This window comes from Gymnoscopelus microlampas (genome assembly GCF_963454915.1).
Source record: "Gymnoscopelus microlampas genome assembly, chromosome: 19".
In the NCBI taxonomy this organism is placed as follows: domain Eukaryota; kingdom Metazoa; phylum Chordata; class Actinopteri; order Myctophiformes; family Myctophidae; genus Gymnoscopelus; species Gymnoscopelus microlampas.
Genome location: NC_139956.1, coordinates 8068721 through 8083020, shown reverse-complemented (window position 1 = coordinate 8083020; position 14300 = coordinate 8068721). Strand labels below are relative to the sequence as shown.

The window sequence follows — 14300 nt, the reverse complement described above, 5'->3', positions numbered from 1 at the left end:
GTTTTCTCTCAGTGTGAGTGTGGTTGCCAGTCAAATGGCAGAACAACAGCAGCAACAACAGACATGTGATCTGGACCAGGACCAGTTCTGCTGTCCTGTCTGTCTGGACCTTCTAAAGGAACCAGTGACTCTACACTGTGGACACAGTTATTGTAGAAGCTGTATTGAGGGTTACTGGGACCAGTATGAGGAGACTGGAGTCTACAGCTGTCCCCAGTGCAGAGAGAGCTTCAGTCCCAGACCTGTTCTGTGGAAGAACACCTTGCTGGCTGAGGTGAGATGACCTTACAAGTTACAACCACACATTAAACTACATGTTCTGCTGCACAAAACTCCTTGTTGACTATTGTGATAGATGGTAGTTATACTATATGTTGGTTACTTACTACACATTATGTTATGTATGTTGATAATGTCCACAAATACTAAGAATACCATTTAGATAGCATGTTAGACCAGTGGTTCTCAAAGTGGGGTCTGGGGACCCTCAGGGGTCCATGAGAGGAGTCCAGGGGGACCCGAACAAAATGTGTTAATAGAGCATCACAGTCTGTTTAACCACTGTAACCCTATACATCAGCTATTTGAAAATTGACGATCTACAAGCTCACAATGCAATGATATGCAATATTTTAAAAACATTTTAACAACATAAATCTTGTATGGGTGGGCAAAATTTGCCAAATGCATACATTAATTTGGGGGTCCTTGACATGGAAAAAGTTTGAGAACCACTGGTTTAAACAGATGCTAGGTTTGATGGTATCTTAGTTTCTTTACAGTCTAAAGTACTTACATTATTGTGTCATTTTGTTGACTAGGGTAATTTACTCTGATCTTTGACTGTGTTAGTCACTGGTTAATCATTAAACTCTAGCGTCCCTATTGTTGCCATGTCATTCATTGTAGGCAAACATAATCGCAGATTCATAGGATTCTAGTGGTGAAGAGTGTCTGCTAAACGTTTACATTGTAAATGCAAAAGTTCAGAACCAGTTTTCAGATAATGTTACAATGATCTTACTAGATGAACTTACCTGTAATTTCTCACTGTGTTTATCACCATGAACCTCACAATGACTGTGTTGTATTTGTCATCAGTGAGTGACCTCCCCTCCTCTTGTCTTTACTTCCAGGTTGTGATGAAGCTGAGCAGTACAGGAGGTCAGCAGTCTTCTGTCTCTGCTGCTCTGCTGTACGCCGGTCCAGCAGACGTGGCCTGTGATTTCTGCACCGGAGCCAGACGTCACAAAGCTCTCATGTCTTGTCTGGCGTGTCTGGCCTCTTACTGTGAGACTCACCTCCAGCCTCACTACAATGTTCCTACTTGGAAGAAGCACAAGCTGGTCCCAGCCACCAACAAACTGCAGGAGAAGATGTGCTCCAGTCATGACAAGCTGATGGAGGTGTTCTGTCGCACAGACCGCCAGTGTATCTGCTATCAGTGCACCATGGATGAACATAAGGGCCATGACACGGTGTCAGCTGCTGCAGAGAAGACAGAGAAACAGGTTGGCCCACGATCACTTGAAGACAAATCATAAGATAGATCACGTTTTAAAGATAGAAGCTAAATAACCATGTCAGAGACATTAAAAGCACAAACCAGGGTGTTGTACAATAAAAAGTATTAAAGGATGAAGTACACCCAATGAACCCAATGAAAATAAAACATTGATCATTTTGATAACTTTTCATGAATCATATTTCACCATTAAGAAGGGGCAATATGCAGGGGCTTAATATTGATATCTCATCCCTGCAAAGGTGTATTTTGGAGAGGTTACACAGTTGATACCCATTTAGACCTGAGGCCGATTCTATGAATGCCTTATAAATCCTGACCTAAGTTTTCTGAAAAACTATTTTTTTTAATTCAAAAAAATAATAATAATATTGCTATTTAATGTATATAGCAACAACCACACACAGAGGTGTTCGCAGCTGAAAGGTATAACGTATAGGTGTTCCAGGTCTAAATGGGTTAAGAGGATTTGTGGATCCAAACTAAACTGTCTCCAATTTAACTTGTTTTTACCATGTATCCTGTATGAGTTCTCTCTCTCTCCTGATTGGATAGAATTGGTATCCTGACTTGAAAATGTGCTTTGTTTTCAAGCCAAACGGTCTCTTCCTGTTTCTTGCAGAAACAGCTGGTGACAATTCAGGAGGAAGTCCAGCAGAAGATCCAGGAGAAAAAGAAGGAGCTGAAAGACCTGAGACAGGTCCTGGAGGCCCTGAACGTGAGCTGATATTATGATAATAGTTCTTGTTCTTGTGTTTACTGTGATGCTATATGGATGAGACAGTGCCTTGTGTCATCAGAAGCATTAAAGCAGTGGTTCTTAAACCAATTAATATGTATTTGGCTGCAGACCCCCATTTGAACATATTTTATGCCAGCAACCCACGTATAAGATTAGTGTAGAAAGGCTATTTTCAAATACTGTAGCTGATTTCCTGAGGCCGATTCTAAAAATGTCTTTCTGAAAAACGTATATTGCTATATCAGTGGTGCTCAAAACCTTTTCATGTCAAGGATAACACAATAAGTGCGTGTGCGTGTGCGTGCGTGCGTGCGTGTGTGTGTGTGTGTGTGTGAAGCAGAGCTCTGCAGAGGCAGCAGTGGAGGACAGTGACAGGATCTTCAGTGAGATGATGGTCTCCATTGAGAGAAGACGCAGTGAGCTTAAAGAACTGATCAGAGATCAGCAGCAGACTGCAGTGGCTCAGACTGAGGCTCTCCTGAGGCAGCTGGAGGACCACATGGAGCAGCTGGAGAGGAGACATGCTGACCTGGAGGAGCTGTCCAACACTGATGACATCATCACTTTCATTCAGGTTCCACACATGGCATTTTACTGTTTGGTTTTGACTCATTTAGGAGAAATCAGCTTCATATTTCATCTCATTCCATCATGTCATATTATATTACATTCCATTACATCATAGTATATTACATAACATGGCATGACATGACATTATTAATGCTGGTAGTTACTAATACTAATATAGTTCTAGTATACAGTAGTTGTACAGACCACAATAACAATGTCAGAATTAAGCTTGTCACAATTATTACATAATGGCCTAATCACAATTATTTGAGATCATCACACACAATTATTTTCTACAATTGTCATAATTGTAAACATTTTCAAAAAATAGAAGATCTACAAGATCAGCTTCTGAGCTTGTAGATTGGCTTCTTCCACTGTTTTGTAAAATATTTTGAAAGTATAACATTATTCAATATCTGCCCGGTACAATTTGTGTTCGTAGTGTGTGCTGGTTGAACAACAAGGACATCAGCTCAACTCCACCAATTGTGATCAATATTCTAATCTATCTCTGTCTATACTGGTTTACTCGTCTCTCTCCAGAGTTTCCAGTCTCTCTCCAGTTCCAGTGGATCTCCAGTCTCACCCAGTGTGGTCATCTGTCCTGTGAGGTCCTTCACAGATGTGATTGATGTGGTGTCTGGTCTGAGAGACCAACTAGACAACATCCTGAAGACAACTTGGCCAGAGATATCAAAGAGAGGTGAGATTTAAATGTGTTTTTTGTTTTTCTAACCAGCCATCATAGTAAACATGGATTGATGAAGTCAGAAGGCAACTGGAGATATTTGAACTGGAGCAGACTGATGGTACACAGGTTGGCTGTCTGTCAGATTGAACAGAAACATTGAAGAATTTAAGCAAGAATATTCCTCAAAGGAAAGATCAGGGATAGATTTAAATGTCTTTATTGTGTTTTAACCGGCCCCTATACTGTACAGTACATTTCTAAGTGTTGAAACAGTTTGTACAGGTGGAAGTATGTCTGGGAAGGCTACTAAAGCCTGTAGTATGGGGGGCAATAAATTAGTGTGACCTGTGTTTCATGTCACCCGCTACAGTATGTAAATGCACCATTTACCATTTTTTAAAATTATTATTATCATTACTATTATATTTTTGTTCTCTCTAAATATAATAGAATCAGGAGTTCTCTCTCCTGATTGGATGAAATGTGAAACCCACCTGAAAATGTATTTTCTAGCTGTTTTACTGAAGAGCTGGAGAGACAGCTGTTGCTGAACAAACACTATATAATAGCAATGATTACTATCATGCTATAATAGCTTGAACTTTTTGACAAAACCCTTGGAACTTCAGTTGAATCCATTCTTCAGTATGATGTCTGTCATATATGCTATATATGTGACTGTGCCTTTAAGAGAGCTACGTTACGACACTGCCGTAAAGCAGGTCTGTTGTCTTTTACGTCAGTCGTATGTTGTGACCTCCTGTAGGCTCACGCTGTGTGTTTTACATGCCTGAAGTCAGCAGTAAAGTCTATTGGATTTGACCCTTTGTGTGGACATAGAAATCCTTTACAATGTCATGATGACCTTTACTGTTTTCTTGTGTCTCCAGTTGATGTTTTACATCCAGCGGAGCCTCAGACCAGAAAGGACTTTTTACACTGTGAGTCCATGTTGATGCAGGTTCTGAACGTTGAAGTTTCATTCTGATATGTTGTTATTTAAAGCTCTAATGAGTTTGATCTGAGAGACTAACTCTAAACACAATAAGGTTCATGAGTTTTGATTTCTCTTTTGTCGTGTGTTCTCACAGATTCCTCTCCTCTGTCTCTGGACATGAACACAATAAACAAACGTCTCTCCCTGTCAGAGGAGAAGAGGAAGATGACTTTAACACACCAACAACAACCTTACCCTGATCATGCAGAGAGATTTACTACCTATCAGGTGATGTGTACAGAGGGTCTGTCTGAACGTTGTTACTGGGAAGTAGAGTGGAGTGGTAGAGGGGTTTGTATAGCAGTCTGTTATAAAGACATCAGCAGACAAACCCTCTTTGGAAACAATGATAAATCCTGGTGTTTACTGTGCATTGATAAAAACTACAGTTTCAAACACAACAATGTTCACACTAAAGTGTCAGGGCCTCTCTCCTCCAGAGTGGGGGTGTACCTGGACCACAAGGCAGGTACTCTGTCCTTCTACAGTGTTTCTGACACAATGACCCTCCTACACACAGTTCAAACCACGTTCACACAACCTCTCTATCCAGGGATATCGGTTGGATGGGGATATGGAGATACAGCAGAGCTGTGTAAGACATGGTAGACATGTTAAGAATACTGATGATGATATTCAGTTGAAAGCTAAAGCTTGTGTAAGAATGATGTGTACAGTATACTACACCATGATGATCAATCAATCCATTGTGTTCCGCTCATTGCATTTCTTTAATAAGCCTGCTGCAGACAATCATTATACAGTATGCCCTGTTATCTTGTTGATATTACTACAGAGCCCTCTGTCAGTCTGTGTAGATTCATGGTTCAACAAAATGTAGTGGTTCTCAAACTGTGGGTGTGGACCCCCAGGAGGTCCCCAAATGATGATGCTTAATGCAACATTGTTTTCTCACTCAACAGTAAACAACATACAGTATGTATAGTGTATACAGGGTATCTGCACATTTCTAAAGTGACTATTTATGGACTTTTAAGACCTATTGAATACCTCTAAAAAATAATAATAAAACATGGCATTACTGCGTCAAAAGTAATCAACAAACTATACTATAAAAACTGGTCAAACATTGGCCAAATATTACTTGACTTAGAGACAGAAAATGTGAAAATAGCTGCAAGGCGTTGTGAGCTTGTAGATCTGCTATTTTCACAATATTAATGGAGTTACACTAAATGTAATGCTTCCACTCCTGCAATTCCAAGTGCTTGTCAGGGTGGGTGGTCCCCTGTTCAAATATGATTCATTTCAGGGTTCCCCAGTTCAAATATTATTTTGGGGGGTCCCCAGTTCAATTATGATTTTTGGGGGGTCCCCAGTTCAAATATTATTTTGGGGGGTCCCCAGTTCAAATAGGATTATTCTGGGAGGTCGCGGCCTGAAAAGTTTGAGAACCACTGGTGTAATGTCTTACTCCTCAATGTGTCAATAGGGTATTGTGTGTCAACGATTATTCGATTTAATCATTTATAAAAAATATGTGTGTAAAAGTAATGATAATAATTAAATATTTCCACACACAAATCAATGAATGACATCATTGACATGACATATCATGGGTTAATGAGTCATTAACTTTGGATTACAACTGGACTTTGTATCATTTATTACTTATTTTCCCGTTGTACAATGATGAATGAACTGTCTCTTTTCTTCAGTCAGTTTATTAGAACTTCTTCAGCAAAATAGAACAACAGTTTTCAAGTTCACATCACTTCCTCAATAGTACAATAGACCAGTGGTGTAAACCAACTAAGTACTTTTCGGAGGCATTTTTACTTTAACGTACTTCCCATTTTCAATACTGAACATTTTAGTGGACAGAAAGGTAAACAGCGCGAGTACAGTCAAACACTTTGTCTAAAAGGATAACACCACAAAAGTCCTTGCGGTCTTGTTTCCATTGGGGTACTGGGGGCATTGACCCTTTGACTATCTTAAAACTACATCCCATCACTCAAATACCCCTTAATTGCCTCTGAGATGTAGTGGAGAATTAATAGTCACTAAGTCAGTCAATAGGCTGTTGTTTATCTATAACCCAGTGGTTCTCAACCCGTTAAGGCCGTGTCCCCCAAAATAATCATAATTGAACTGGTAACAAACTGTACAATGAAAGATTATAGGCCTTTAAATTGGTTAATTTAGCAAAGCGTTAAAACTGCACATTACAAAATACGGTAGCTGATCTGCAGTGAAGCTATTTTCGCTATTTTAAAATGGTTTTCAAAATAAAAATTAAGATAAGTCCTAAGACGCTGTGCAAAATAGGGAATATGTTTGATAAAGTGAGTGAAAAAAAAAAGAGATAGAGGCGTCCGCTGGCCTGGCGGTCCAGGCGCATACCACATATCGTTGCTGTCCGGCAGGAACTAGCTAACTCCATTTTTCCGCTTTTGCATTTCTTTCCATAAATCAGGGCCATTGAACACCCTTTACGTCTGTGTGTTGATTAAAAAAATATTGAACCAATGAAAAGTATTAAAAAGCGCTTCTGACAAAACCAGCTAACTCCATTGGGTCATCAAACTTTCTGCTAAACCAGCTAAGTTCACCAAAGGGGGGTGGAGTTAGCTGGTTTAGCTGACTCAAGGCTCCACCCCCTTTTGACCTCCAACCTCATTGTGAGCTTGGAGGTCCATTCAGTTGTTCTTATCAATGATGAACAAAACCTCCTAACTCCACTTTTTTTTTGTTTTTGTCATTTCCTGAAAAATGGAACATTTTGGAGGTGACATACAGCAGAGCTGTATGTCACCCCCCCCCCCCCCCCCCCCGCCATCTCTCTCCCCCATTTCCTGTCAAAATACTATCCTATCAATAAAGGCAGAAAAAGGCCCCAAAAATATCTTTCAATTCAAGTTTCAATTCAAAAATCCAATGTGTGGCCCTTTACTCACTTTATAAGTCAGTTTGGCCCCTATAGAAAAAAAAACTGTTTTTTATGTCCAGTGAAGTCAAGACCTACAAAACCAAAACATCTGGGGAAAAAAAATATTGCTTTTCTAAAAACATCATTCAATCATAATATCTCAGAATGTGACATATTATGCATGCACAGTAGACTAATGATTATATTTCAGAAACTGATTCCCTGGAAAATACATATTTCAAAAATGATGGCAGACGCTTATCATGTTTATTAACCACTTAAACCCCATATGGGTAACCAGAGTCCCTCAGGGCTCAATACTAGTGTCTTTTCTGTTTTGGGTTATTGTGGGGAAAGCTTTCGCTGAAAATAGCCGATCGACAAGCTCACAACCCGTCACAGCGCGACACGTTGTGAGCTTGTCGATCTGCTATTTTCTGTGACCACAATACGGATGCTGGGGTTTTTAAGTGGTTGAAAATTATATTGAATATAGAAGTCCTAAGTACATTTGCTGTATTATTTTGTTTTGTTTATTTAGTCACAAGCTCTCTTTAATGCTTTTCATCAGTTAAACATTTATGAAAATCACAGACAGACTTAAAGGGCCACTTCCCTGATTTTGAACCCAAATCCTGTTTTCATGAAGTCGAGGACAAAATAAAGATGATTTGGCAGTGCTTCTATGTGTTTATTTTGAATTTGGAATGTTTACTCTGTGACATCACAGGGTGAACCTCAGTTCCTCCTATAGACTACTTGGACTACAGTGTTTCCTGTAAACTGTAGTTCCAGTCGGAACTATACTAATATCAGCTGGAGTCCTGTGTGACTATATCTTCTCATGTGTGTACGCTCCAAATAGTTCTGCTGTCCCTATTTTGGCCATTAAACAAAAATATGATTTATGTTTTGCTATGTTTAACAAAATGTGTTATTTTCACTACCTTTGTGCAACAGTGTCACACCACAAAGTAGGGCATTATTTATTTTAAGAAAAAAATCATATAGTAAATAAGTTGAAATATGGAGATAAAGGTTTTCTGCATAACAGCGACAATACAGTATTTTTGATAGTTTGAATGTGAGCTTGAACAAGCTTATCCAATAAAACATTAATATAATAAGCTGTACTTTTCATGTCATAGTTCTTTTCAAGAGCAGTGGACCTTAACCAAGAGATTAATGAAACACTACTCTGTTGGATTGATAGTGTCCTCAAACTAAATATTGTACAAAATCATTATGCCTTTACTCTGATATTTGCTCGAGAAAAAAATAGTTTCATTTGTATTGACAGCAAAATCCTGCATGACTATAAGCAAACGAGTGGTGAACGCTGCCCCCTTGTGTCCAAAGTGAAACATAACCTGAAACAGAATCTCATTTAATGTAACTTTGCATTCACAGTATTGTTTGTTTTTGTTTTGTTTTTAGAATTCCACAAGTTTAACAAATACGTACATTCAATTCTCACTGGAAAAGATTGACACAGTGAGGCTTGGAAAGGGAAATCTAGTGATTATTATGAGGTCATATTCAGAGGTCTGAGAGTGTTTTTAATGAATGGTTCCTTGTTTTCCTTCCAGAATACAGTAGCCTATGCTTACATAGTGTCTGTTGCTTTGCTGTGAAAGAACCTGAGGTGTTGACCGTTCCGTTGTTGAACAGAGATTTACTATATTCCATTTCCCCTTTTAATGCTGACCTTTTCTTAATCATAATGAAGTTGTACAGTCTACCTTCTAGTGTATTTAAATTACAATACAAGATTATAGGCCTATAATTTGGTCTCTACACCTATATGCTTTTCTATTCCATGTATACCAACAGCCAATGCCTAAAAGTGTGTATAATTTGAAAATGTGAGATTTTTTCATCTGGACCATGTACATAACACAGCTATGAATTACTGTAGGAGAGGTTTTATAGCATTTTTTTTTACAGTGAAGTCAAGACCTAAATAACAAAAGAATCTGGGGAAAAAAATATTTTGTCCATCATTCAACCATAATGTCTCAGAATGCGACATTATGTATGCGAATTAAACTAATGATTATATTTCAAAAACTGATTTCCTGGGAAATAGATATTTCAAAATTATGGCAGATGCATCATGCTTATTAAAGGATATTGTGCAAAGTACAACAATTACATTAACAGTATCAACTATAGGCTACACTTGATGAGATGAAATGCAACTCAGAAGATGAATTTGAGCAAAATCCTATTTGCTTCCATTGACAAGTGTAGTGTACTGAACACTAGGTTACATGTTCATGTGTGGCCATGAGATCATGTGTCCCCTGACAGTTAAAGCTGTTAAACCAAAGGTCCATTCGACTGGTCCACTGTCCTGTCCACTGAGGTCACAATACTGAATGGAATTCATTCATCATTCAATTTGACAATGCTGCTGGCATTTCACTCACTTAATCAGTAAGAACTTAATCTTGTTTCCTGAAATAACACACAATGAATAATTCCATGAACACTTCAGGTCCAACTCCAGCTGAACCTGAAGTGAGGGGACAAAAGAAAAGAGAATACATATGACAAGCAACGACACAACAGCAATAAGGCATCACTGAATTGGGCAACAGATGTCACCCTTGTATCATTTTCAGGTCTCCTCTTTATTATGATCAAATTCACTTGTCCTGTCTTGCCCTGACATATTTGTAATCCTATAGAGTATTAGAGTGTTTCACTATAATATATGAGCTCACTGGAGTCTGGAGGAAGTGGAGAGAATGTGGAACTAGTGAGAAATTATTGTACTAGATAAAAAATACACATTTTCTGCCATAGCCTACTTTACCCCAAATAAAAAACCCTGCTTATCTTACAACCTAGTGTCTCCACCACCAAGCTTTTCCACACAGAGGGGAAATGATGGTGTAGTGTGAGAGTCCAGCTGTACAACGTTCAACCACAAGCTGAACCTGTTTGTGCTACACAGTCACTGTCTCTTTAAAACCACTGGCTGCTGCAAACATGCAGGAAGTCCCTCCCTTTGCCTCTCCTACTTTTCTTCACAAGAAATGAAACTCAGAGCTGTTGTTTTCTCTCTCAGTCTCTCTTCAGAGTAAACCAAAGTGTTGTGTGTTTTCTCTCAGTGTGAGTGTGGTTCCAGGTTGTCAGTCAAATGGCACAACTGCAGCAGCAACAGACATGTGAGCTGGACCAGGACCAGTTCTGCTGTCCTGTCTGTCTGGACCTTCTAAAGGAACCAGTGACTCTACAGTGTGGACACAGTTACTGTAGAAGCTGTATTGAGGGTTACTGGGACCAGTATGAGGAGACTGGAGTCTACAGCTGTCCCCAGTGCAGAGAGAGCTTCAGTCCCAGACCTGTTCTGAGGAAGAACACCTTGCTGGCTGAGGTGAGATGACCTTACAAGTTACAACCACACATTAAACTACATGTTCTGATACACAAAACTCCTTGTTGACTATTGTGATAGATGGTAGTTATACTATATGTTGGTTACTTACTACACATTATGTTATGTATGTTTATAATGTCCACAAATAATAAGAATACCATTTAGATAGCATGTTAGACCAGTGGTTCTCAAAGTGGGGTCTGGGGACCCCCAGGGGTCCATGAGAGGAGTCCAGGGGGACCAGAACAAAATGTGTTAATAGAGCACCACAGTCTGTTTAACCACTGTAACCCTATACATCAGCTATTTGAAAATTGACAATTTACAAGCTCACAATGCAATGATATGCAATATTTTTAAAAACATTTTAACAACATAAATCTTGTATGGGGGTCCCTGGCACAAACAATTTTTCATATGGGGGTCCGTGGTCAAATACATATTAATTTGGGGGTCCTTGACATGAACATGTTTGAAAACCACTGGTTTAAACAGATGCTAGGTTTGATGGTATCTTAGTTTCTTTGCAGTCTACAGCACTTACATTATGCTGTCATTTTGTTGACGAGGGTAATTTACTCTGATCTTTGACTGTGTTAGTCACTGGTTAATCATTAAACTCTACTGTCGCTAATGTTGCCATGTCATTCATTGTAGGCAAACATAATAGCAGATTCATAGGGTTCTAGTGGTTAAGAGTGTTTGCTAAACGCTTACATTGTAAATATTTTACAACATACTGTAAAGCAATCAACTTTATGGAATGCAAAGTTCAGAACCACGGATAATGTTACTATTATTATCAGATGAATTTACCTGTCATTTCTCACTGTGTTTATCACCATGAACCTCACAATGACTGTGTTGTATTTGTCATCAGTGAGTGACCTCCCCTCCTCTTCTCTTTACTTCCAGGTTGTGATGAAGCTGAGCAGTACAGGAGGTCAGCAGTCTTCTGTCTCTGCTGCTCTGCTGTACGCCGGTCCAGCAGACGTGGCCTGTGATTTCTGCACCGGAGCCAGACGTCACAAAGCTCTCATGTCTTGTCTGGTGTGTCTGGCCTCTTACTGTGAGACTCACCTCCAGCCTCACTACAATGTTCCTGTGTTGCAGAAGCACAAGCTGGTCCCAGCCACCAACAAACTGCAGGAGAAGATGTGCTCCAGTCATGACAAGCTGATGGAGGTGTTCTGTCGCACAGACTGCCAGTGTATCTGCTATCAGTGCCTCATGGATGAACATAAGGGCCATGACACAGTGTCAGCTGCTGCAGAGAAGGCAGAGAAACAGGTAGGACCATGATCACTTGAAGACAAATCATGAGAGAGATCATGTTTTAAAGACAGAAGCAGAACTAAATGACCATGTCAGAAGACATTAAAATTCAGGGTGTTTTACAATGGAAAGTATTAAGTACACTTTTGGACCCTGTATCCTGTATGAGTTCTCTCTCTCCTGATTGGATAGAATTGGTATCCTGACTTGAAAATGTTCTTTGTTTACAAGCCAAACTGTCTCTTCCTGTTTCTTGCAGAAACAGCTGGTGACAATTCAGAAGAAAGTCCAGCAGAAGATCCAGGAGAAAAAGAAGGAGCTGAAAGACCTGAGACAGGTCCTGGAGGCCCTGAACGTGAGCTGATATTATGATAATAGTTCTTGTTCTTGTGTTTACTGTGATGCTATATGGATGAGACAGTGCCTTGTGTCATCAGAAGCACTAGAGAAGTGCTTTTCATGTCAAGGACCCCCAATTAATATGAATTAATAATATGTGGACCCCCATTTGAAAATACTTGTGTACCACTAACCCACATATAATATTTGTGTAGTGCAAAATGTCTATTCTCTTAAGATTTTTTTAAATGAGTAGATCTACAAGCTCACAATGTGTCGTGATGTGTTAAATGTGTTGTGAACTTGTAGAACGGCTATTTTCAAATAGCTGATGTATATAGGATTATGGTTGGTTAAACAAAATTTGATGCTATATTAACACATTTTGCTGGGGACCCCCTGGAACCCGCTGGGGAACCACTGCACTAAAGTACCCAGAATGACAGTAAAGAACAGTGACAGTAAATAATCCATCATATCATGGAACTTCTGGAATGGCCAGCAATACTTAATGTTGTAACTGAATTTATTCCCCACGAAGTTCTACAGAAACATGACAACTAATAACCAAGAGTTTCTTTCTTGTGTGTGTGTGTGTGTGTGTGTGTGTGTGTGTGTGTGTGTGTGTGTGTGTGTGTGTGTGTGTGTGTGTGTGTGTGTGTGTGTGTGTGTGTGTGTGTGTGTGTGTGTGTGTGTGTGTGTGTGTGTGTGTGTGTGAAGCAGAGCTCTGCAGAAGCAGCAGTGGAGGCCAGTGACAGGATCTTCAGTGAGATGATGGTCTCCATTGAGAGAAGACGCAGTGAGCTTAAAGAACTGATCAGAGATCAGCAGCAGACTGCAGTGGCTCAGACTGAGGCTCTCCTGAGGCAGCTGGAGGACCACATGGAGCAGCTGGAGAGGAGACATGCTGACCTGGAGGAGCTGTCCAACACTGATGACATCATCACTTTCATTCAGGTTCCACACATGGCATTTTACTGTTTGGTTTTGACTCATTTAGGAGAAATCAGCTTCATATTTCATCTCATTCCATCATGTCATATTATTATTACATTCCATTACATCATAGTATATTACATGACATGGCATAACATGACATTATTAATGCTGGTAGTTACTAATACTAATATAGTTCTAGTATACAGTAGTTGTACAGACCACAATAACAATGTCAGAATTGTCAAATCGTACACAAGCCGTCAGACTGGGCAATTACACCTCGTCCACCCTGTCTCTCAGCACTGGTGCTCCGCAGGGTTGTGTGTTAAGCCCATTACTATACACCCTGCTAACACATGACTGTTCCCCTTCCTTCCCCTCAAATTACATCATAAAGTTCGCAGACGATACCACTGTTGTGGGGCTCATAACAAATGGCAATGAGTCTGCTTACAGGAGTGAAGTGAAGGACCTTACAGCCTGGTGTGACAGAAACAATCTGGAGTTAAATATAAAGAAAACAAGAGAGATCATACTGGACTTTAGGAAGTCAAGGCCTGACCACACACCTCTGCTTATCAACAACGAGGCAGTGGAGAGGGTTTCGGAGTTCAAGTTTCTGGGTCTCAGTGTGAGTGAGACCCTGTCCTGGAGCACCAACACCACTCGTGTGATCGGCAAAGCACAACAACGCTTATACTTCTTAAGGAAGCTGAAACAGGCTGACTTACCACAAAATCTCCTTGTTAACTTTTATCACTGTGCAGTAGAGAGTGTACTGACATATTGTGTGGCTGTGTGGTTCTCCTGCTGCACAAGGGCAGAGCAGGAGGCCCTGCAGAGGGTGGTGAAGGCAGCGAGCAGGATCATCGGGTCCCCTCTACCATCTATCACCTCCGTCTTCACCTCCCGCTGCCTCTGCCTCTCCCAGCGCATTA

At 40.0% G+C, this 14300-nt stretch overlaps 3 protein-coding genes across 3 annotated transcripts in view; all 3 read left to right on the top strand.

The window, feature by feature from the left end:
* The window catches only part of LOC311034710 (E3 ubiquitin-protein ligase TRIM47-like), a 73957-nt gene that overhangs the window by 54 nt on the left and 59603 nt on the right, over positions 1–14300 (top strand). Inside the window, exon 2 of the mRNA XM_084042669.1 lies at positions 10479–10521. The gene's annotated coding sequence lies outside the window, so the exon portion shown is untranslated. The remainder of the gene's footprint in view (positions 1–10478; positions 10522–14300) is intronic.
* LOC311034708 (tripartite motif-containing protein 16-like) lies at positions 3–5156 on the top strand. The gene is made up of 7 exons (XM_084042667.1): positions 3–274; positions 1137–1511; positions 2148–2243; positions 2608–2841; positions 3384–3543; positions 4422–4472; positions 4623–5156. The coding sequence occupies exons 1-7, from the start codon at positions 35–37 to the stop codon at positions 5135–5137; spliced, it is 1671 nt and encodes a 556-aa protein (XP_083898793.1). The 5' UTR covers positions 3–34; the 3' UTR covers positions 5138–5156.
* LOC311034711 (uncharacterized protein) lies at positions 10011–13919 on the top strand. The gene is made up of 4 exons (XM_084042670.1): positions 10011–10823; positions 11745–12099; positions 12344–12439; positions 13147–13919. The coding sequence occupies exons 2-4, from the start codon at positions 11848–11850 to the stop codon at positions 13720–13722; spliced, it is 924 nt and encodes a 307-aa protein (XP_083898796.1). The 5' UTR covers positions 10011–10823; positions 11745–11847; the 3' UTR covers positions 13723–13919.

Excerpts from the sequence above, each read along its gene's own strand:
- LOC311034708 (XM_084042667.1), top strand. The coding sequence starts at position 35 with ATGGCAGAACAACAGCAGCAACAACAGACATGTGATCTGGACCAGGAC. Across the intron at positions 2,244-2,607 it reads AGGTCCTGGAGGCCCTGAAC|AGCTCTGCAGAGGCAGCAGT; the intron begins GTGAGCTGATAT and ends TGTGTGAAGCAG. Across the intron at positions 2,842-3,383 it reads ACATCATCACTTTCATTCAG|AGTTTCCAGTCTCTCTCCAG; the intron begins GTTCCACACATG and ends GTCTCTCTCCAG.
- LOC311034711 (XM_084042670.1), top strand. The coding sequence starts at position 11,848 with ATGTCTTGTCTGGTGTGTCTGGCCTCTTACTGTGAGACTCACCTCCAG. Across the intron at positions 12,100-12,343 it reads CAGAGAAGGCAGAGAAACAG|AAACAGCTGGTGACAATTCA; the intron begins GTAGGACCATGA and ends TGTTTCTTGCAG. Across the intron at positions 12,440-13,146 it reads AGGTCCTGGAGGCCCTGAAC|AGCTCTGCAGAAGCAGCAGT; the intron begins GTGAGCTGATAT and ends TGTGTGAAGCAG.